Source organism: Poecile atricapillus, chromosome 2 (assembly GCF_030490865.1).
Source record: "Poecile atricapillus isolate bPoeAtr1 chromosome 2, bPoeAtr1.hap1, whole genome shotgun sequence".
In the NCBI taxonomy this organism is placed as follows: Eukaryota; Metazoa; Chordata; class Aves; order Passeriformes; family Paridae; genus Poecile; species Poecile atricapillus.
This window is the reverse complement of record NC_081250.1, coordinates 55912075-55936530: the sequence shown is the minus strand read 5'-3', so window position 1 is coordinate 55936530 and position 24456 is coordinate 55912075. Positions and strand designations below refer to the sequence as shown.

The 24456-nt window shown below is 38.3% G+C and overlaps 1 protein-coding gene across 4 annotated transcripts in view; it reads left to right on the top strand.

Annotated features, from left to right (window-relative positions):
• Positions 1-24456, top strand: part of NFX1 (nuclear transcription factor, X-box binding 1) — a 75763-nt gene that overhangs the window by 39350 nt on the left and 11957 nt on the right. For 2 of the 4 annotated variants that reach the window (XM_058831763.1, XM_058831762.1), the window contains exons 14-22: positions 4810-4929; positions 5593-5672; positions 6003-6233; positions 6515-6588; positions 8868-8969; positions 11183-11224; positions 11572-11670; positions 16344-16410; positions 23975-24120. In XM_058831763.1, coding sequence (XP_058687746.1) covers positions 4810-4929; positions 5593-5672; positions 6003-6233; positions 6515-6588; positions 8868-8969; positions 11183-11224; positions 11572-11670; positions 16344-16410; positions 23975-24120 — 961 coding nt within the window. The remainder of the gene's footprint in view (positions 1-4809; positions 4930-5592; positions 5673-6002; positions 6234-6514; positions 6589-8867; positions 8970-11182; positions 11225-11571; positions 11671-16343; positions 16411-23974; positions 24121-24456) is intronic. The other 2 variants (XR_009276856.1, XM_058831764.1) reach the window with 1 other exon arrangement.

Below are 24456 nucleotides of genomic sequence, written 5' to 3'. Positions count from 1 at the left end.
ATAGCCTATGAATATGATGAGTCTGTTGACTGTATCTCTCATGAGAAAAATACATACTTCTGTGTCCAGACACTTCTCTTGACCAAACGAAATAGTAATCTTAATGTCTCAGAAGTCCTGTTAGTACCTTCTGGTCTAGTTGAGTCAGAATGCATGGATTTTTCACAGCAGTTGTTTTTCTTCCCTAAATTCTGGGCTTACTATTTAAGGTCATTAAACTTCTCTACATTGCTGTAATATTTTTGAGGATTGTATTTCACTCTCAGATTAAAGGAGACTTAAGGATTGCCTCCATTGTTGAATGGGATGCCTCCATTGTAAATTGCTTCACTGTTGAATGTGATACAATCTAGAGGTTAGTGTTCCCTGCTGAATTTTTTCTGAATACAGGACAAGCAGTTACCTACTTCAGGAACCAGATTTTTATGGTAATTTGTCTTAAAACCTCTGTGTCCCTGAAGTTTCCCATTCTGAATGTGTCCAGAAGTAAATCAACTAAGCAGTATCTTCAAAGACTTCTTACCTGGTTTTCATGCATGCTGCTTGTTGAGATTTCAGAGGCATACATTGTATGATTCAATATGATTCTGACTCTGTAGTTGATGGTGAGTCCTTCTCAGCAGTCAGAAGGCCACTCTTGACTGTGATTCACCTGTCTCACCAGCACTTTGCAGCTGGTTTGTATCAGCCATGGTATCAAATGCCATGGTATGGTCAGCTTTAAGTCATTCACCTACTCATTAGATTGGATTTCTTGCCACTGCTTTCATCTCCACTGCTGTTTTTGCTAGGAATGGTGAGGACTGACATCATGATGCAATACTAGAGTGCATGTACACCTCTGTGTGCTTCTCAAGTACTTTACTTTCCCAGTGTAATTTCCTCAGTGCTGATAGCCGTAGTCCCTTTCTGTGCCAGGGTCTCTTTATGCATACACAGTCTAGCTCAAGACAGGAATATATCTCTTGAGGAAAATAAACAATGTCAGCATTAGAGACAGTGCATTTAAGAAATAATAATTAAAAAAAAGGCTTTGAGATACTGTATTTGTACCCTTTGTATCAGACCTCTCTGCACTCTGTCCCCATTATCCTGATTAGTGCAAATGAGGGATTTCTTATTATGAGATTCTTCACTTATAATTTCTCATCAATGGCAACCAACTGGTGTAGCTGTCTAACATTCAGGTCTTCCAGAGTATCTAGTCTTTCATCTTCCTGCACTAAGGAAGATTGGTAGCTTTGAAGCATAGGATGGGAAGGAATCTTTTCTACTTTTCTACTTTTGCTTTCTACTTCTTTCTTCTAACCCATAACATTTTGTTCTCCCTAGCATTCTTATTTGCTGTAATTTGTTGTAATTTAGTCTCCTTAGACAAAAATTGCATTTCTTTTTACTAACTGCTGTACTTGAAGATACATGGGCAAGTGAGTAGGATCTGGCCTGAGATTTAACTGATGGAACGGATAATAAAAAATAACCAGACTCGAGAAATTTCTGAACATTTCAAAAAACATGGAAAAGCTGAAATAAGTTTCAGATAGGAAACTTCTCATCTGTTCCTCACCCATAAGGATGAGAGATGTGTGAGCTCCACAAGTAATTGTGAAGGAGTGAGGTATAGGGAGGTTTTTGGGAGTGGAATTTCTCAAGGCCAACAGAGCTCTGGTAGTTGTGTGATGCTGGTATAACCATACTAATAACAGCAGAAATAGCAGATTTGGGTACAGATGTAGCTGAACAGGGGCCAATGGCTGCACTGGGTTTGTATCCAGGTTTTGAAAGTAAGGGGCTACAGATTTGGCTTCTGTGCGAAGCTGCTAGAAGCTTCCCCAATGTCCAGCAGAGTCAATGCCATCTGGTTCTAAGATGGATCCACCACTGGCCAAGGTTAAGCCAATCAGGAATAACAGTAACACCTCTGAGATGACATATTTAAGAAGTAAAATTAGTTAATGAACAGATGTAATTGCTTCCAGAGAGGAGAGGGGGCAACTATGCACTGATCACTTAAGATCGGTAAAAAAGGAGGGGGAGGAGGTGCTTAGGTGCTGAAGCAAAGCAACTGTTGGGGAAGACCATGGTGAAGCAGCTGTGCCCCTACAGCCCATGGAGGTCAACAGGGATACAGAGGTCCACCTGCAGCCCACAGAGGAGCCCCACACTGGAGCAGGTGGATGCCTGAAAGAGGCTGAGAACTGGTGGGAGTCCTGTGCTGGAACAAGCTCCTGGCAGGGACCTGCAGACCTGTGGAGAGATGAGCTTGCACTAAAGCAGGTTTCCTGGTAGGACCTGTGACTCTCTGGGGGAGCCCACATTGGAGCAGGCTTTGACTGAAGGACAGCACCCTTTGGAACAGTGACCTATACTGGAGCAGTTTGTGGAGGACAGTTGCATGAGGGACAGACTCAGCTTGGAGAAGTTCATGGAGAGCTCCCCATGGGAGGGACCTAGCTCTGGAGCAGGGAAGGACTCTTCTCCCTGAGAAGCAATAGGAACAATGTGTGATCGACTGCCCCATTCTCTGGCCCCTGCACCACTGCAGGCAGGAGATGGAGCCTTGGAAAGAGGGAGGGGTGGGGGGAAAGTGTTGTTAAGATATATTTTACTTCTCAGTATGCTGCTCTGATTTTATTAGAAATAAACTCAGTATCCCCAAGCTGAGTCTGTTTTACCTATGATGGTATTTGGTGACTGACCTCTTCTGGTCCTTAAGTCATTATATTTTCTTTCTCCTGTCTGTGGAAGGGAGTGATAGAGCAGCTTTAGTGGGTGCAGGGCATCCAGCCACATTCAAGTCACTTTAATGGGGAAAAAATTATTTTGTTAGATTATCTGGGAGGAATCAAGGTGGATGCATGGACTAATGGAGTGAAGGCAAAATAAAAAGACACCATTTTCATAATTGAAGCTGTTGGTCAGCTTACTTATATCACTGATAGAGACAGAGATGTGTGCACCTCATGTCTGCTGTCTATCCTGTCATAGTTAAGATTTAATATCTTTTAGTGTAGTCTCATTCCATGTTCAGTGTGTGAGAGTTCTTGAGTGCCAGCAGCTGGAGGCTTGGCTGCACATCGTTGGAGCACATAGTCTTTATGCTAGCAACTGAGAGACCAGATTGATGTATCCTGTGTATGAACAGCTAGAGAATGGGATCTTAATTTATAAGGACCCCTTGATCTGGGTGGCAGCACATGGAAGGATGAGGGTTGCATGCCATTTTCAAACAAGCTTGCTTCAAAGCTGGGTTGAACAGCTAGTTGGAGAAGATCTTCCTCTGGAAATGCTCAAGGTTTCAGCCAGGGAAAGGAGTCTGTCCAGGCATGGATATTAGACAGAGCCTGGGCTAGTATTTCAGATTCATTAATGTTGTGTGCATGTGAATTTGGAGTGAATTGTGTATATATATGGGTGTGTGGGTGTGTCTTCACTAATAGGCTTTGGTTCTGATGAGCTGAATAGAAGGAAGAGGACTTTAGCTATTGCTATTCCTCTTTACTTAAGTCTTGTTATTCAGTTTGCTTTGTGTTAGTCTGTGTATCTGGTCATGTTATTGCTACGTATGTTTGTGTGCCTCGTCTCTCTGGAATGTGTGTTCAGTCCTGCCCTAGGCTGGACTTGCATATTGATCTACCAGCCATCAGTATCTACAGAAGTGGGACAGTAGGAACATTTGGATGTTCAGAGTTCAACAGGTTTTGCTTTGGGAGACTAGGAAGGAAAATTCCTGTGATTCCGGAGTTAGAGTTAGAGAACTTGCTGAATTCAGAAGGTCCCTTAACACACTCATCTTCTTTTCAGGTTAAAATTGTGTTGGTTTGTATTTTTGTTGCCCCTTTATTCTCTTACTTTCTCCACCATTTTCTGCTGTTTTCCCTGATCCACTACCTCTTTCTTTGTTTGTAGACCCATCATTTTCTCTTTTTGTTCTCAGGTCTCCTTTTGTATGATGTCAAATGTTTTCTTAGTGTTCTGTTTTTCTAAGCATTTATGTGTTTGAACTGTAGTTTGCATTCTAGTCAATCTGCCAGTTTTTTTATCGTCTGAAAAAAAGCAGTGAATTGTATTAATTTTTGTGCAGTGTTTGCATTGGGGTGATATTATGTAAGTACTTCTCTTACTTCTATTACTTTGTTTATTACTAGGATTTAGATCCTGTAAGATCTGTGTTTGTTTCCCACACATAGAAGATAAAAAAAAAATGAACTCCGAATAAAATGGGTACTGCCTGAGACAGAGAACCTCCAAAACATACAAAATTGGGTTTGAACTATTTGGACAGATTCATAAGATGCTTATGAGGATCCATGTAATAATAAATACCATAAAGAAGACTTGCTGTCTTTTGGTAATTTTCTTTGGAATCTTCACAGTGCTATATTCAGGGCTTGGCAAAATGACAAAATCTAAACACTGGTCTGAAAAAGTAATGTTGGGAAATTTGGAACACAAAATTTCAATGGTGGGCCTTCTGGAAGGGAATTCAAGAGATACCTCCCCTTTTTAAAGTCAAAGGTAGAACAGCAAAGCTTTCAACTTGACATGAGCATTTTGCTTGCTCTGGTTCAAACATTCATGTGAAAGAACCACTCTATAAGCAAAGCGTAATTCCTAAACAAGTCATCATAGGATATTTTCTTGTAGGAGTCACAAGAGCTAATTAATTCACTAATTTCAAGTATTAGGGCTTAATATTAAAAAAACACTGCTGGAGTAAAACATTTGCACGTTATGTAAAGATTTCTCACAGAGGAAACATGCAAATAGATGTAGCCATTAGGATACATTTGACTTTTCTTTTTGCAGGTTTTGATGAGTTAACTTGTTATTGTGGTGAATCTGTGATTTACCCCCCTGTTCCCTGTGGCACTCAGCCACCAGAGTGTAAAAAGACATGCACCAGGCCACATGACTGTGATCATCCAGGTAAGTCAAGCCATTTAGTTTTGATGGGGGTTTATTTTTGTTGTTTGGTTTTTTTGGTTGGTTGGTTTTGTTGTGTGGTCGGTTTTGTGTTTTTTTTTTTTTTACTTTGGAGTTCTTTTAATCCAAATGAAGAAAAGTGCATATAGGTTTATATGAAAATATATGTCCAAGGGTCTACACTTAAAAGCCAACCAGCTTAAAACTGGCAATGAATACTACTAGTGGTAATTCTCACTGGTGAAAGCACTGGCATTTTTTCTTATTAGTCACAGCACATTAAATGCTATATTCCAAAGATCAAGTGCTCTATTGAAGTGGTAAGATAATCTAGTGAACAGTGTGTTCCTTGGAATTACATTGGCTGATCACAAAATAAAAAGCATGGGTCAATCAGTTTCTGACAAATTTTGCCTGGGAGTATAACCCTACTCATAAGTTAGAAAATTGCCTGCTATTTAATTTATATAGAGAACATTCACCTAAACACTTGGAATCATAATCTTTAAAGAACACATTATTCTTTTATAATGCATCATCCTTCCCATAAATTGTGTAGTTTTGAAATACACACTCATGTTTAATAGTCTTTACTGTCTCCTTTAATGTATTCAACTGAAGTATGCTAATAAAACTGTTACGACTTTTGTATTTCTGTGACTGCAGTGTACCATTCATGTCACAGTGAGGAGAAATGTCCCCCCTGTACCTATCTCACTCAGAAATGGTGTATGGGCAAGCATGAAGTAAGTCTGGACAACTAATATTTTTGAATACCAAACAATCTTTTAGGACTGTAGGCTTAGATGTTTGTGTCTTCTTCGAAATGGAATATGTTACTGGAGTTGGAATTTATTGTGATTAAATTGGAGAGGTAGATCTTTTGTTCCATATGCATTCAAAGCAGCTGCTGTATTGGATTATAGTATAAAACAAAACTCATTCTTTGACCTAAGATCTTTTAGTAATAGAATTCTTACATGGACAGTGCCAAATGAAGGTGTGAACAGTAACAGCACTTTGAGATTTCCGTTGATAATTATTACTGTTGTCATCTTCTACCTTTCCTCTCTCAGCTGCGAAGTAATATTCCTTGTCATCTCACTGACATTTCCTGTGGACTTCGCTGCAATCAAATGTTGAAATGTGGAATGCACAAATGTAAAAGAATCTGTCATAAAGGAGAATGTCTTATAGATGAAGAGTGTAAACAGCCATGTATAATTCCAAGGCTATATTGTAATCATCCGTGTATGGCTCCATGTCATCCTTCTTCACCCTGCCCAACAACATCCTGCTCTGCAAAGGTTAGACACCCAAAGAAAGTTCAGTGCCAAGTCACAGGTGAATTGTAGGGTTTAATTATCAGCCAGTAACAGTTGTGACATTTGTATATTGATAGCATGCCATTTTTTCTGCAAACTTAAAATACTGATTTTTTTAAAAATAAAACTATCCATCACTTTTAGTTAGACATTATTCCACTAAAATGGGACTTCTGAAATGAATAAATTTGTATCCTTCACATCCCTCCATGACCATAAAAAGACAAAACTTTAAAAAGCTGCTTACTTGTGTGATATGGCAGGTTGATCTTCAGTGTGAGTGTGGAAGAAGAAAGGAGAGTATGATTTGCTCAGAAGCATCCAATACATATCAAAGGTTGGTACGGTAATAGTTCTTTCAATTCCTTACTGGACTTACTGCTTCGCAGTTTGATTAAATTGCAGACTTGACTAAACATATTTAGTTCACAAACTTTTTCATGTCTTTTTGAACCTTGACATATGGTGGTTTTGGTATTTCCTTCCCTGAGCTTTCATACCAGCTATGCTGTATTAGAACATATTTATTTTCTTTACTGTTGTCTCACTGTGGTGGTGTGTCAAAGCTCAACTCTGCCATATGCGGAGCTTTATTCTACAGACACAGAGCAGTTAAGTACAGACAAATTTGTCAATTCCAGATTCAGGCTTCTGCACGTAGGTGATTGCAGTCTATGTGTGACTTGCTGTCCAAGTTTCTAATCATGTGTGATTGAACCTAGTCAGTAGGTGATGGATGCTAAAGAGCGATTTAAAGTAATACTGAAATAACTAAATTTAGGCAGGAGAGCTTTGGCGTCTAAATCTTGGGTTTTAAAATGCAAACCCAACTCTATTGCAACAGTCTCCATCCTATTTCTAAACTTACTTTTCTCTCTCATAGGAGAGAGAGCAAGGAATGGACAATGAAAAGAAGAAAAGTAGGGCTTTGGAACTTTTGAAACTAATATAGCAAAACAGTAATAATTATAATTTAAAAATCTTATTCTGAGGCTACTATTGAGAGGAGGTAAATAAGTTAGTCTAGAGAGTTGGTATGTGATCAGAGTTCTGCTCTGTATCCTAGTTGATAGGTGACAAAGTCTGAGATTCTTCCTGTCTTTCTTCATGATGGTTTTATTTAGAACTGGTATCTGAGGACCCTTTTTTTTATCCTAGTCCAGCATAGGGTATGTTGCTTGGTTTCTGCTGAACACTGTCTGTATTCAAGTAGTGACAGAAGATAGCTTAGCTTAGGTACTTATTACCTAATGAAAACAAGGAGGAAAATTTGATATTTAGAAACAAATCAAGAACGGTTGTAGTCAATACTAAGTTGAATGCAAGATACATGTACAGAAGTTTGGTATTTTTGGTGTTTTCACCATTATGAATACAAATCAGAAGACTGGCTCAACGTTGAAATACCAGTTTAAATTGACAAATGCTTGTCATTAATGATAAGTTCAGAAAATAACATACAAGTCCAGATTTTTGAAGGCTATTATTCCTCTGCTGTTTTATAGCTCAGGCAGTGCAAAAATATTCATGCAAGGAAAATGGTTCTTTGAAGTCAGTGAGTGTTCTTGCATGCGTAAGGTGAATATGTATGTATTTCTCTAATCAGAGCTCAAATCAAGAGGACGGGAAAGAAACTGTTCTGTTTAAAGCAAGTGTTCGTATCAGTTAAAATGTGTTCACATGTGCTTACAAATCACTCTTGACTTCTGATAGTAACGTGCCAGCTAGGTTTGATAACTTCAGCAGTTCAGGTTGCTTGAAAGATTATTCTGATTTTGTGGAGATAAGTTTGCCTTTTTTTCCTGCCTATCACCAAACCAAAACAACAACAGCAAAAACCATAAACAAAAAAACTGCAACAAAGTATAGGTCAGCAAATTAGGGGAGTATCCAAGTTTTCTCAGAAATTTTAGAGAAATGATGAAACAGATTTGGGCTTTGTCAATGAATGTTTGTGAAAGAATGTCCCAGGGAACTGTACCAGGAAAGATAGTTCAAGAGGATAAAATGTTTCATTTTTAGGAGTTTGAAAATTCTGTAGGATATTTCCATAAGAAATTCCTTTATATTTTAGTTATACAAATTTTAGCAAGCAAAGGAGGCTGGGAAGACTTGTTATTGAAGGGAATTAGGAAGAATCTTTATAAAGAAAATAGTAATGATCTCAGTAGGCATTTTGTCCTTTCCTTGTTAATTGTGGTAACTATATTTTTCAAGTAAATATCTAAGTAAATTATAAATTCACTTTACAGAATTTAGTTGCACATGATTAACAAAGAATCAGATAAAATTATCATTAAAACTGTATAGTCAGCTGTAGTTTGAATAATTAGCAAGTGAGGAGAATATTTGCCTTGCATAATCTCAACTTGCATGAGAAGCATGTCCATTTGTTAGTGTTACTCCTAGTTGAGGGAGATGAGAGTAAACTCTTGATTTACATACCTAGATTAGACTACTAAAACTTGGGGATGTAGAACTAGAGTTCCATTCTGTAATCTAATGAGAAAGCAGTCAGTCTGTCTTCTTGCATGTAGAGGCTAAATCTGCACCTTTGTATACCTTTTCAGAAGTTTATGTGTTGCCTCAAATGAAATCTACCACTCTCTTTTTCAGAATAGCTGCTATATCTATAGCTACTAAGCTAACAGATCTCCAGCTTGGGGATTCAGTGGAAATCAGTAGGCTTATTACGAAAAAAGAAATGAAGCAGGCCAGGTAAGTAGATACATGTAGTAACGTATTTGAAGCCTTTGTGTGTACCTGAAGCATAGGTGACATGCAAAATACTTTAATATGGTGATAAAAATGCCAGCTGTAATAGGAAGAATTACAGTCTCCCTATGCATCCTGATTCTATTTCAGCAATACTGCTAAAAGAGTATTTTGCAGTTTCATGGTGGTTTGTGGTTTTGTTTTCATGTTGGATGAGTTTTCTGTCATTGTATGGTTGGTTGTTATAATTAAGTGTGGAACAATACAGTTGTGGTTTTAGTTTTTTTTCTAGTTGGCCAACTCATTGGAGTTCCTCTGGATTTCTTTTCAGATTTCTAGACAGGACAACAGACTTTATCTTCTGTTTCAGCAATACAGTGTTCCTTTCTGGATTATTGATATCGATTATTATTGATATATTAGTCATCATTTTACTATTTACAATATTTTTGTATTACCCTTTTTTTAATTTTTCATGTTTGTATTTCAGTTTGATTGGTACTTTTGTGTTGTCATCTTGGCTGACACCACAAACCTGATTTTAATTTTGTGACATAAGTTTTCTTGGCATTCCTCAGGATTGAAATAGCTTTTCCTTTTACTTTTGGTATCATTTCTTTATGAAGTTGTCAACTTTCTCCAACATCCTTCTGTCAGAAACTTGACTTACAAAAGGACTTAAAAAGTCTTTGCCTTTGAAGTCCCTAGTCTCTGGTTTTAGTTTATTTCTATTATCATATCTTCTTTTTTATATTGAATTTAATTATTTCAGAATCAGTCTATTATGTGTGTTAAAATCTAATGTTCCTTTATATTGTGTAAAGTCAAAGTAATGACATTTCCTGTGTAGTTGCTTCATGACTTCCTGTATCAATAGCTAGTGCCCACATACTTAAGAACTTCTGATATTGTGTTGTAGTCACTAACACATAACTTTCTGTGTGGGCAGAAACTGCCCTTTCCTTGAACAGTTGAATTTACCAGAGATGACTTTTCCTTATACATGTCTTTCCTAACTGTGGTAGGTAGCCTTTATTCGAAGACTGAAAGAGGAAGTATTGTGCCTTCTCTCTTCTTGTCTACTGAATATTGGGGCAGGGAGAAAAGAGATGGTGGTACATAAAATGTTTAGTCTGAAATTTTTAGTTTATTGTCAAACTCCAGTATTTTCAAGGTAATGTACAAATCTGCTTCATTCATTTACAATAACAGAATGTTTTCTGCAAGCTGCAGGGATTTTCTTTCTTTGTTTCACTCTCCTGTCCTGTCTGCAGACATTTTATACTTTAGCTTAGATTTCTTATTAGAACTTTGGATTTTTCTTGACAAATTTGATCAGACCTAGAGTAGCTTCTATAAATTGGCTACATTCCTCTTTTAGTAGAGGAGAGAATAATTGTTCAAGCAAAAGACTTTAGATAGTACTGTGTTGATCTTAAGAGTGCAAGTATGTTAGCTTTCTAATGTCTCGTTCAAAAAAGCCACCAGAAGTTCTGGAACCTGGAACTATTTGTCTACAAAGATGGTACATGCCTCTGAATAAACCAGTTTGAACCAGTTTATCCTGTAGTTTTGGGGGTTGGTTTTGTTTGTTTGTTTATTTGTTTTAATGTAAGGAACGATTATCAAGAAAATTAATTAACTTACACAGTCTGGGGAAAAAGTTTGTAACTGCCACTGAAATTCTGGGCCACTCCTGATTCTCCTCCAACGTTTTAATTCCTCAAAATAAAATTATGAAATACCTTTCAAAGATGTGACAGAAAACTGAAATTCTTAACTGCTGACACTAGAAATTAGGGGTTCAGTTGAAATACTGATGTTTATGGTTCATCGTAATCATCCATAGACATGTCTAACTTTCTTCTTTTTCCTGACTGATAATTTTTTCTGATTCATAGGAGTGACATTGCTGATTTCCAGTCCTTCTTAGCAAAATTTACCAATATAACATCTAGTTCAGAGGCTTTTTTCCTCAGTTCCTATATGACTTTGGTAATTGCTGCTCCTGTTCAAGATCTAGAGAAGGAATTGGGTGCTCAAAGGTCTTTGATAGTTGCTTGTTTGTTTATTTTTAGCTCTGTCTGTTCTAATACAATAAAATACTCTCACACACTCTTGTTACTTCTTTAGACTGTGATGACACCAACAAGCTACAGGTTGAAAAGTATGAGTAGCAGCAGTGATTCTAATTGTATTTTTCTTTCATAATTCAGGTTGCAATGTGATGAAGAATGCTTAGCTCTTCAGAGGAACAGGTGAGAAATTAACTTACCTTTTTCTTTTAAACAGAAGTAGTGTAGGTTTGGAAAGTTAATGCTATGTGGAGAAGAAATTTTCTGCATGACCTAGAGAAAAGATAAATGTGTGGAGATGGTTCCTGTTATAAAGATCTATATTGAGTGATCAGAAATCTTGCTAGAATATTCTAGTTCTAAATGAGGAGTTTCAAATATACAGACCCTATCTTTTGCAAGCTGTTCATTTGTTTCATTAGTAACCCATGACATGTGTGGAAGGTTGGGGCGATTTATATCGGGGTTTTTATTGTTCACTTATGCTTTTGTTATATTTTGGGTTTTTTTCCTCCTACCATCAAATTTAGGCGCCTTGCTGAAGCTCTTGAAATAGATGATAATTCTGATCCTTTTAATATCCGTTCTTCTGGACCAAAGTACAGTGACCTTTTAAAAGAAGATGCAAGGTATGTGTTTTAATGATGGCAGGTGTCATAAGTCAAAAATGTTGACAGCAAGATGAGCAATGCAGAACAGTTCTATTTACTCTTCTAAAAATAGCTGTCTTGGTAGTAGATGGTAGTTGAGGCAAAAGAGTTGATGTGCACTTCTCAAGACCTTCCAAATGACAACCTGAAAAGTAAGAAGTGTCTGACAGGTTTTGCTTTTTTCTATAATCAGACTAGATTTAGAATGGCAACATCATTTTACACCATTCTCACAGTGAATCAGTACTTGTGCTTCTTGCATCTCTACTGCTTTTACTCAGAACCAACTTCCACCTCAGTGCTCCTTATAGACATTTCAAAATAATGGCAAAAATAATGGCTAAATAATGAAATATGCTCTCATAGCCTGCAGTTCTTTCCACCAGTCTCATTTATTTTTTTTCGTTACTGCTTTTATTTTAAAAATAAAGAAATGTAATTAATCAAATGTTGCATGCAGAGCAAAGGCTATGCCAATGTGACTGCGTAGAGGGTTGCTAGACTGAAGCATCCTAAAATGAGGCAATGTGGAATCAAGATAATATCAAAAACTTAGCACCAGTAAATACTTCTTAGAAAATTTTAGAAAAGTTAAAGGTTTTAGCTAGAGATAGACTTTGCTGGAATTAGAGTTAATGATTAGGTTAGAAGCAGGATTTGAGATAATGAATCCCAGACTTAGGTAACAAATTACTTGTCATTGTATGTTTGTTTAGCTGTGCTTCTAATGAGAAAAAGAGAAACTGGTAAATAGGCCTAGGAAGAACACAGACCTTACATCTGGAAACCCCTTTAAAAGTCGCGAAGGGAGGAAACTGGAGTTCTGCCAAGTGTCATTTGTAGTGTCAACCATTGTAAAGGTAGAAAGGTCAGAGTGAGAGCGGTTTTCCTTCGTCTCTTGACGGCCCCTCCTCGTCAAAACAACCCCCTCCTCAAATTAGGGAACCAACCATGCAGGTGTAATGACTTTTTAAACTCATTACCATGCATTTTAATACGAAGCAGGGAATGGGAAGCGTTAGCATTATTGGTATGTATTAGTATTTTGGATATTCAAGAGTTTTGTAAATAAATAGACACTGGAATCTTTTGTCAACTTGCAGTGCGTATTAAGGGGATGACCCCCATGCTTGCCCAGTGCCAATATTAAACATATGCTTTCTAACTTTAAACTGTTAGAGAGACCTTTAACAATCTGTTAACAGGTTGATATTGATACTAGATCAATATCGATATTTTAGTAAATCAGGAATCAGACACATTTTTTCAAAGATGCTTAGATGATGTGTCATCTGAGAGTTTTTACTCTTTTATGTGTTTGTAGGAATGACGTTAGTTTTTACCAGGTCTAAGTTTTTTAGAACAGCTTAGTATGTTTTGTTCTTGCTCCAGTATTCTAATGCAGCATAAATTTCATGGTTTTGTAAGTATGTTTGCTACTTGGAAATCCTTTATTTGATTTGCTGGTATGTTAGGTGGAAATTTTACATAAGCAACCGTTTAGAATTTAAAAGTAAGTTATGTCTTCTTTACTTCCAGCTGATCAGTCTACTGCAAAATAGGAGCTGAATGTTTTCATTGTGGAGCTACTGTTTTACTAGTATTTGCACTTAAAAGTGCTATTTTATAAGGACTATTCTCTTGGTTGTGTGTAGAATATGTTTTGCTTTATCTTTTTCAGAAAACACAGCACACACTTTTAGTACAATAAGATAGTGAATTTTGCATTGTGCGTGTAGTCTACTGTGTTTTTTTGCAGTACAATTCTATCTCATCTTTCTGCCAGCCACTATACATAGTGCAGTGTTCATCTTTCATGTACAGAACTGACCAGGGTCACGCACTGTTCTGCAGATGGTTGAACAGATACATTGAAAAGTAGCCTTAATGCTTCCACACTCCCATTCTTTCAGTGATTTTACTTGTGTTTCGTTTGCAGCCACTTTGCACTGGTAATTTAGAATAAACTAATTCACCAAGGCTATTCTTAATGATTCATAGCTAAAGCAAAAGTTTTTGTTAGTCTTCAAATCAGTTACTTTGTACTTTGAATTACTGGATTTCATTTATCTAGTTTTAAAGATAAATGAGTTTCCCTTTATAGTAACATAGCTCTCTTTACAAGAGCAGCGAACTACAATTTGTGAATTTATGTCTTTATGAATTTGCTTCCTTGACTGCTCCTGATGATATTTTGTCTCAGTAGTCTAGCAAAAGATTTGAATTTCCATCAAGATGGCAAGATCCAGAAACTGTATCTGTTACAGTATGTTTTTCAGGTGGCTCAGAATTCTGAATAATTTCTGGCAGATAAATTTATTCTTACTTGAGCACATCAGTAATGCAGGAGTTCAGGGCTTGTGGCTTTCTGCAGAGTGTATCTTACAAATGGGATCTGAGAATGATTGAGAAACATGACAGATGCCTCCCTGTGCATTCAGAGTCACTGCCTCAAGAAGGTAGCAGTTGCCAAAGTCATTACTAGAATGCCATATTATCTTCTTTAGGTGATTAATTGATCTGTGTAGCTGATACATTGGCAAGAGCTGAAAGAAATGTATACCTAAAAATGAAGAAAATTTGAAAAAGCTGTAAGAACTCCTGATTTTGAGGTGTAATCTTTAATTACAGAACCCTAAAGCTCCCAAAATGCAGTACAACTCCAGGTAACAGGAAGAAGATAAGTAAGCATGTCAAGATAATAGCTCTCCTTCATAGGACAGCGACAAGAGAAGGGGGTAGCACAAAAAGCATGATAATACTGCTGCATGCTAATCTTGCTGGTGTTTGTCAGGATTAGATGAGGAGTCCAAGGAAGTCTCTCCACCATATAGCTTTACTTGAGGAGATACTCTGCTGCAAAGGGGAAGCCATCTTCTAGCATGGATATGACTACCAACTGAGCACAGTTGAGGAGGTACAGATCCACTGGCTGAACACCTCAGCACTGACCTTTCTAAGAAGCTTCAGAAATACACACAGAAAGTGAGAAAATGCTTAGGTTGATTTGTTGACATGAAGTTGGAGGGTAGACCAGCACAAGTATCAATGTGCAGTTAGACATTGATGATGATGAGGATGCTATTTGATCAATTAAAACTACTGGAGAAAGACAGAACATCTGGAGTATCTAGCCACCTGGAGCTGCACGGAAGAGAATTGTCTTACTTTGTCACTGGCTGTGCAGGACCCCACTGTATGGACTATGAAAATCTCTGCTTCTGTAGGCTCCTGAAGGGCTTTTTTTTTAGTGGATCCCCCAGTGTGTTACCTGGTTCCTTAGTATGCATTTAAATATTAGATGCTTCTGGACCCTCTCATTGGATTATTGATAATTTTTTTTACCTGCCATCATCACCTTGAAATTCAGGTGTTCATAGTTGACATTCTGTGTAGTATGTGCTTTCTAACCCTCTGGATCCTGAAGGTATCAGTGGGTTGGTTGGGTTTTCTGTTGTTGAGTTGGGGTTTTTGTTTGGGGATTGGGGGTTTTTTGAACTTGAAATTATTGCTGTAATATTTTTTCCAAAGCCTCATACCACATGAGCTGATGGTATTTCACACCATAGGTGTCTGGAGGTCCCTTTTTTTAAAACTCTATCCAGTTCAAGTCATTTTTCCAGTTTTCCTGGTGAAGACCAAGGAATTCTCATAGATAGATGCAGTGTCTGTACTCTTGCTAAATCTGGAAGGCTTGGGATAGGCTAAGTCCATTGGATCTGATCAAGTGATGTTGATAGCTAAGCTATTCACTGTTGTCATTTTGCACATTTGTTTGTGACCGTTTGTTTGGTCTTTTGATGATACATCCATTTCATCCAGAATTTTGGTAGGTCATCTACCAAAGCAAGCATAACTATCTGTGGTAGGGACTTCTTGACTGACTAAATTCTGACATCATTCATGAAGTGGTAGTGTGTTGACATGGAATAGTCATGGAATAGCCTGGTTTTTGAAGAATTATTTACTACTAACCAGCTTTGAGACATGAAACCTTCAGGTAGCATTTTTTCCCCATGGGGATGGTGGCCTAACAAATAGGAACCTTACTTTTAAAGTTAGTTTACCTGCATATTTAAGAGCAGAGCACAAAGTTTGCCCTTAAGTGAAAGACTGGAAGTTCTGTGATGAAGCTAGTTAAAAAAAAATACTTCAAACAAATCCTTAGTATTTCACACTAAGAATGTTTTTTTTTGCTTGCAAGTAGCTTTATAGTGCTTCTTGCAATCTTAATAATTTGTTATGCTAGGTGAGCTGAAGACCAAAATCAGTGAATTTTGTCTTGGGAAAGAACTCCTCTTTGTTTACCCTATTCCCCTTTTTGTGTCTCATTATATATTGTAATTAAGTAAATTAATGATGAGTAAAACACCAAAATGGCAACTGAAAAATCTACATTATTAATTTGAAAATGTAGAATTGTATTGTCAGACAGTAGAACCATGTAATAGAATTTTATTTTCAGTTCCAATTGTTGAAGAGGAAATAATTATTTTTGTGATAGTGATACACTCTTTTAATGTGACTGAAACTTCTGCTTCAGTCAATTGTGTTCCTTAATTTTGTTCTTGTTGAAAAATATTACAAAATGTGAAGATATTTTAACTTTGTACAGTCTCTTGCCTTGTTAACCTAGAATGCTGTTCTTGCAGGAAGGATATAAAATTTGTCAGTGACATTGAGAAGGAAATGAGAATGCTTGTGGAAGCTGTGAATAAGGTCAGTATTCATATATTCTGTATGGATTCTAGGAATTTGTTTCATTTGGTGGGAGTTTGATATTACTAAACCTTATTAATACTCATAGTTATGAGCTGACACTAGATCTGTTTGGGTTCCAATATAGTGCACAATTTTTAAAAAAAAAACCAGAATTCTTAGGAGACCTAGTAGTTCAGGACCATTCTGATGCCAAACCTTGCTGAAGGATTCAAGTAGTGCTAGGGTTTAATGCATCAATAGATTATCATCAAATTTTGGATCTCCATTAATAAAATGTTGTCAAATATGAGTTTTAAACATTCAGACTTTGAGAAGGAAAGCCTGGGTACTTCTAATTCTTGTAGTGGAACTTGCTCACAATTTTTTTGATGCCTTCGTACATTTGCCAGTGCATGAGGTTGTCCTTTTTCTATGAGAAACCTGGATTCAGCTACAGGGTTTGTGAGACTCCAGTGTACTTAGAGAGGTTGATACCACAGACACAATCATGTATTTTTCAGTGATACCACCTTCATGTCTGTCAGGTTAGCTTGGTGCTTCTCCGTGAAAGACCCAATATATGTGGTTCAAAGTACCACGTAAACTATACTATCCTCAGTTGCCCTTAGCTCAGGAAGTAGCTAACCTTCTGTAAAAAGCATCATTTTGATCCCCTTAGGCCCTAAGGACAGTTGCTTAACTTTATTCCTTCAAAAAATTATGGATAATGTTTCTTAAACAGTCTTGGTGCTTGTCTATCTGTCTAATGTTCTTGCCCGTTGTTTCCATCATTAGAATGAAAGACTAAAATGAGTCAGTCTATGTCTGGTTACCAGAGGGGCCCCACTTGGGTCTTCCAGTCCAAGCTCCCAGCTCAAGCAGGGTAATTCTAGAGCGCATTGCATGGGATTGCATCCAGGCAGTTCTGTAATATCTCCAGTGGGAGAGACTCCACAACCTCTCTGGGCAATCTGTTTTAGTTCTCAGTGACCTGCACAGTAAAGAAGTTCTTATGTTTGTGTGGAACTTCCTGTGCATCAGTTTCTGCTTAATGCCTCTTGTCATGTTGGTAGGCACATGTGGCCAGCTATTAAGTTGCCTGGCCCCATCCTCCTGACACTCTTTCTTCAGATACTCATTGACAAAAGAAATAATAATAAAAAAAATCGTATTTGTCATCTCTTCTTGAGCCACAGTAAGTCCAACTCTCTCGGCCTATCCTTCTGAGATAGTCCAGTCCCCTATCATCTTTGTAGCCCTCTGCTGGACTTGCTCCAGGAGCTCCATTCCTCTCTTGTGCTCGTCCAGCCCTGGACACAGAATTCCAGGTGAAGCCTCACAAGGGCTGAGTAGAGGAGCAGTATCACCACTCATGACCTCCTGGTCACACTCTTCCTAGCGTACCATGCCATTGGCCTTGTGCCACAAGGGCACAATGATGTCTCATGACAGCTTGTTGCCTACCAACACCTACAGATCCTTGTCTGATGATCTGCTTTCCAGCAGGTCAGCCTATACTGGTGTATGAGGTTCTTCTTCCCTGAGTGCAGGTCTCTGTACTTGCCTTTAAAGAATTTCAGAAGGTTCCTTTCTGCCCATCCCTCATGCCTGTTGTGATCCTTTTGAAGGGCTGCACAGCCCTCCAGGGTGTCAGCCACTCCTCCCAGCTTTGGGTCATCAGTGAGCTTGCTGAGGAGGTATCTGCCCCTTCATCCAAGTCATTGATGAGTAAGTTAAAACAATATTAGAGCCAGTACTGACCACTGGGGAACACTGCTAGTTACAGGCCTCCAACTTGACTCTCTGCCACTGATCACAACTCTCTGAGTTCTGCTGTTCAGCAAGTTCTCAGTACACCTCACTGTCCACTCATCCAGGTTGCACTTCCTGAGTTAACCTATGAGGATGTCACAGGACACAGTGTCAAAAATCTTCCTGAAGTCCAGGTAGACAATATTTAGTGCTCTTGCCTTACCTATCCAGGGGATAGATTGTTATTTTATCATACAGTCACATTGGTTATGCATGATTTTCCTTTGGTGAATCCATACGGACAAATCCTGATCACCTTCTTGTCATCCCACGATGATCTTGAGGATGAACCATTCCCACCACCTTTCCAGAAATTGATGTGAGACTGTGTGTTTGTTTTGCATGGCCTGATTTTTGGTAGTGGTGGGGTGGGGGCCACAGAGGTGGCTTCTTTGAGAAGGTGCTAGAAAATTTCACCATGTCTGGCAAAGCCAATCCCTGATGACTCTGAAGATGAACAGGCCACTGGCCAAGGCTGGGCCAATTAGAAATAATGTAATACCTCTGTGATAACTTATTTAAGAAGAAATCAAAACAAAGATGGTGGCGCAGTTTTAATTCCAGCTAATGTGACATGGAGACACCAAGGTCAGTGGAGAAGGAAGGGCAGGAGCCAAGCTTCTCCAGGTGCTGAGATTCCTCTGCAGGCCATGGTGATGACCATGATGAAGCAGGCAGCCCTGTACCCTGTGGAGTTCCATGGGGGATGCAGAGGTCCATCTGCAACCTGTGTGGGAGGTGCCCACACTGGAGCAGGTAGATGCCTGTAGGAGGCTGTGATCCATTGGGAGACCTGGTGGAGATAAGAGGGCCCCTGCTCCCAGGCTGGAGCAGACTCTCTTTGGAGGACTGCACCCCATGGAAGAGTGACCTCAGTTTTGGATGGACTGTTTGCCCTTGGTAGGAATTTACATTGCAACAGTTCAGTGAGGACTGCTGCTTGTGAGATTGGAACCATGCTGGAGAAGTTTGTGGAGAACTGTCTTCCATGGAAAGGGACTGCACAGTCTTACAGGGGAATGACTTCTCTCCCTGAGCCAAGCAGAAGAAAATCTTGGGTGATGAATTGATCAAAACCCTCACCCCCCTGTCGCCTTGGGCTGTTGGTGGGAAGGAGGGAGTGGTTGGGGAAAAAAGCCCTTAAAAACCACCAATTTTACTTCTCATTATCCTGCTCTGATTTTCTTACTAGTAAATTCACTTCTGTCTCTTAAGTTCAGCCTGTTCTGCCCTTGGAGTGTTTGCTTCCGGCTCTTAACTCATGAACCCTTTGTTAAATTTTCTCTCCTCTGCCCAGCTGTAGCAGGGGAAGGTGAGTGAGTGGCTTTTCCTGGTTGCCTGGCTTTTGGCCAGTATCAAGCCATGGCAGACTGACTGGCCTGTAGTTCCTCAGAGTACTTCCTGCCCTTTAAGAAAGACTGGAGTGATGTTGGCTTTCTTTCAGTTTTCATGCACCTCTCCTGACCACCATGACCTTTCAATGATTGTAAGCAGCCTCACTGTGATGTCCACCAGCTCCCTCAGCACTCATGGATGCATCCTGTCAGGGCCCATGGACTTGCAGATATCAAATTTGCCTAGGTGTTCTCTAACCCTAGTCATTGACCAACAGAAACTCTTCCTTCCAACATTCCTTTACCCTGGTCTCCTGAGTCATCTCCTGAGGATTTGTCAGTGAAGACTGGTGCAAAGAAGGTGTTCACATACTCTCATCTTCTCTGTGTCCTCTTACTAGGGTCCCCGCTTCTGTTTGGTAATAGGTCCACATTACCTTTAGTTTTCCTTTTATTATTGTTTACGTATTTGAAGCCCTTCTTTCTGTCCATGTCATAATTGGCCAGATGTAATTCCAGATGGGCCTTGGCCTTCATTGTCTCATTCCTACTTATTCTTACAACTTATTTATGTTCATTCCAAGTGGCCTGACACTGCTTGAGTCTCCTGTATATTTACTGCTTGAGTATTAACAGGAGTTCTAGTTTGTCTGTTGATCTCTGTGCTCAATTTCTTGTTCATTGGGGTACAGATTATGCTAATTATACTCAGGTCCCTCCAGCACTTGGAAGTAGATGCATAGAATAGTTGTTATCTATATTGTTTTAGCTAAGAATAATTTGCCTAGTGTTGTGTTGCCTGTGGTTATCTATTTTACATATTCCTTTATACATTTCCTTTATCGCACACACATATGTACACAAGTGTGTACACATATATCTTTCTATATGTAATTGCATATACCAAATATATGCTTATACTAATATCAAACCAAGCTATGTAATTATATTTAAAAAGGGGCAACCAGAGGTCTTGAATTTGCAATTAGTGACATCAAATTTGCAAGAGTACCAAGTAAAATAAAATATACAAGAGTACCAGAAAGCTCGAGGGCATCTCCAATGTTTTAGTTTTCATTGCAAACCAGCTATTTGTTAAATAACAATCCTACAAAGCAGACAAATAGTGACTGGTAAGAAGCATCTACCTTGCAGAAGAGAAGGAAAATAGGAAAACAAACTGCATCTCAGTCTTTTCCCTGTCCAACCTAAGGGGAGAATGACTCAGTGTACCCAGCTTTTATGATCAGGATGAATCATTTAGGGCCACATGACAGTTGAGTGTCTCAAGGGTGACTTCTGTATCATCCTACCCATCAGGCTGTAGGGAATTGCTATTCCATAAAGGTATGAGAATTTCCCAGAAAGCTCCCAGAAATGAAGTTGTATTTCAAAAGGGAGGAGATTTCCCAGGGATTGAGGTGAGGCTGTGTCTTGGTTTAGGGCAAATTAGGGAGAGAACTTCTAAATGGGGGTCTCCCCAGAAAAGCAAATTCAAGCGGCCCCTCCCCCAACTGGTTTGGGAAAAAGGATTTCCTTGGAGAAAAGTGGAAAAAACACTTTATTTAACAGAAATTAAATAATATTAAACAATAGAACTTCTCGCTGTTTAACGAAATGGCAAATCCAGAAAAAATCTTTTTTATATGGGTCTGCTTGGCTCACTCAGGTTCTTATCAGTCCTTCCGGCGCTGGAAAGTGCCAAGGCCCAGGCCCTGATGGGCCACAGGCTTGAGCTCCCAGCGTTTGGCTGTTTTTTTCAGTCCAGAGCAGGTTTGAACAGATCCAAGAAAAAGGGAAAAAAAAGTCCAGGGAACTTCTCTGCCTCAGCTAACTAAAAACTAACTAAAAGTAAAAGAGAGCTCTGTCCCGCTGTCTGTCCGTGCTGCAGACACCACAGTCCAGGAGCAGGATGCGGGGGAGTGAGTGTTTTTCTTCAACACAAACTGTGTGCTTCTTCCCCCAGCTTTGCTCTCAGAGCCAGTCTTAAAGGTGCAGAACTTAATATGTAACATAAACAAGGTAATTTGGGATACAAGCATCATAAAGTCACCCCAGGGCAGGCTGACCAGACTATAGCTCCATGTGTCCTCCTACCCTGTCTTGAAACTAAAGTGACAGCATGTGTGGAAGCCATGCTCCAACTCTCTTTTCCTTCAAAATTGTGGCATAGAGTTGTAAAAGGGAATATTTCCCATGCACTGTTAAGTTAACATGCTCTTGTACTCCGTTCTTCTTGCATAACTTTTCTTTTTATTTCTTTTATTTCTGAGAAAGACTCGGAGGCTTTCTTTTCTCTCTTACGAGAGTCACATTTTATCTTGCAACCCACAGATTTATGTAGCTAAAGATTGAGTTAATATGTGTAACACAGCATTCATTATGCAGGGAGACTGGTTTTAGTTGTTCTTCTGCCATGATCCTAAAGTCCTCTTTATGCTTGAGTCTGTGTTTGGTTATTTGTTCATTATGATTCCTAAACTTCTCTGACTAAGTATGTGGCTTGTTTTCTTTGTTTCTATATGTAGAACTTTACTTGTGTTAAAAGTACTTTGCATGCTAATCTATCAAGTGTTCATGTGGCTCTGCCTGTATCAGTACTAGGTCTTTCATACTGATTACTGTTACTTAGGCTTACACATTTTGCTTCTGCTTTTTAATTTTTTATTTTGCATTTTACCTTTGGAGATGCTCACTTCAGCTTAACTGGATAAATGATAAATAAAAAGGATTTTGATACTAAAACGTTTTACTCCTAATGTGATTTGGCTCTGTTTATTATGTATGACTTTACTTGCTTCATAAGCATCTCTTGCCCTACACTCACCAGTATGTACTCTATCTAGCATAGCAGAGTTTTCATGGTTGGTATATATAAGCAGAAAAGACAGAGGATATGTATATCCAGCTCTGTCTTCCTAGGAACAAGAACTGTGATGTTTTTCAGAGCATGGAACCATCACCACTTCTAAAGCAAGCATACTAGTAATCATAAATAGGTACAGAATCTATAGAGTTCTTCAAATTCTTGTGTCTGTGCTGGAAGTGTTGTAATAGCTGGGAAGTTTATTACTGTTAATTGCAAAGTAAAGATAATATTCTGTTAACGTGTGATTACACTGAAGATTTATGGAAATGGTTGACCACAGTTTCTGGTCCAGTTACTATTTGTAATTTAGCAATTTCATAATCTAATCATAATCTAAGATATTAACCCTCTGTTTTCAGGATAGCTGCAATGTATTCCTGGTGACTTGTTCCATTACATGTGGTGGTTTTTACATTAATTTTAGTGGCTGACCTTTTGTAAATCCACACTGATTATTCCCAGGGACTTTTCTCCTTCATGTAGCTAAAAACAGACTTGAATTTTAGCTAATCAGCCAGTAGTTCTTGGGTTTGTTTGTTTGGTTTTTTGTTTGTATGTATACAGTTGCAACAATGACCTTTCTCTAGTCATTGGGTTCCTACCCTGTTCTTACAATCTTTCAGAGGTGATGGAGAACTGGGATATCATCCTGGTCTCTCAGGACCTTAAATGCACTGCCTGCAGTTCTAGGAACTTATATAGGATGAGATTTCTCTAGGAGTCCCTGACTTATTCTACTACAGGCAGTTTGTTTTTCCTTTGAATCCTTTCTGTTGACCCAGAGACCCAGAAGACTTCTCTGGTGATAATGAAAGCAAAAGCCGAAGCAGTATCCTGAATCCATGAAAGCATACTGAAGCACTGAGTGACTCATTCTTACATGCATTTGTTGTTACAAATTGATCCAACCTGTTAAGGACATGGGCTCATAGGGCCCTGCTTTTTTCTTTGTTCTTTTACTGTTGATATAAAAATCAGTATTGAATCAAACATTATCAGTCTTTGTTAATGGATTAGAACTTTGGGGTTTTATTTAATAAAGAATCTACTGATGCCATTACATGAGGAACTTGCAGATAAATAGCTTCTTTGGTAGAGGGAAGTGATTGATAAATTTGACATCTTTGTTGCTATCTGCAGTATGTGCATTGTGAAGCCAATCTGCAAAATAAAAATGGATCTGATGTGAATTTAGCAGATTATTTTGAAAAATACAAATTCTGATAAAAATAACTTTGCATTGTTTTTTGGGATCTAAGTAGAATGACTGTAATCAGGATTTGTATTTCAAACTTGAAAGATACCCTTGTGTGGGTGTGTGTATACTTTGAGGTGATGGAAACAACGGAGAACATACAATTTAATTTTGGGGAGTTAAATGAATATTTTCAGATAAGATATCTGTCAATACTGAGGTCTTAGGAATTTGTGGTATTGATTTTGTCATGGCAGAAAAATTTTAGATGTAGTAACACTTTTTAAAATTATTCTCTTCCCCCTGGCTCTCCTGAAGGAAAACTTCACCTTTTTTTTTTTCTTCTTTCTTAACCTCTTCTGTTGAATTCAGGGCAAGCATACAAAGAAGAGTCATTGTTACCCACCAATGAACAGAGATCACCGCAGAATCATCCATGAATTAGCTCAGGTTTATGGCATTGAAAGTGTGAGCTATGACAACGAACCAAAGCGCAATGTTGTTATCACTGCAGTGAAGTATGTAATTCATTGTTTTCAAATTTTTACAGTATAGTTTAAATAATTGGATGTGTTTTTATCACTTACCAGAAGGAGTTTATTTACAATGCAATTTGCAAAATGCAGTAATTTCCAGCAGAAAAAATTTTAAAGCTCTTTTTGAATTGATAGTTTCATGGGCTCATTTACTGAAGTAAATCTTCAGAGAAGAAAACACCATTAGAAATAATAAAACTAAGAAAATACTTTGCAAGATTGTTTTCCATTCATCTAACAGTAACTTTTTGTCATCAACTAGATTTGATAGAGATACCAAAAATAATATATGTAATAAAATTTTATGAAAACTAATTG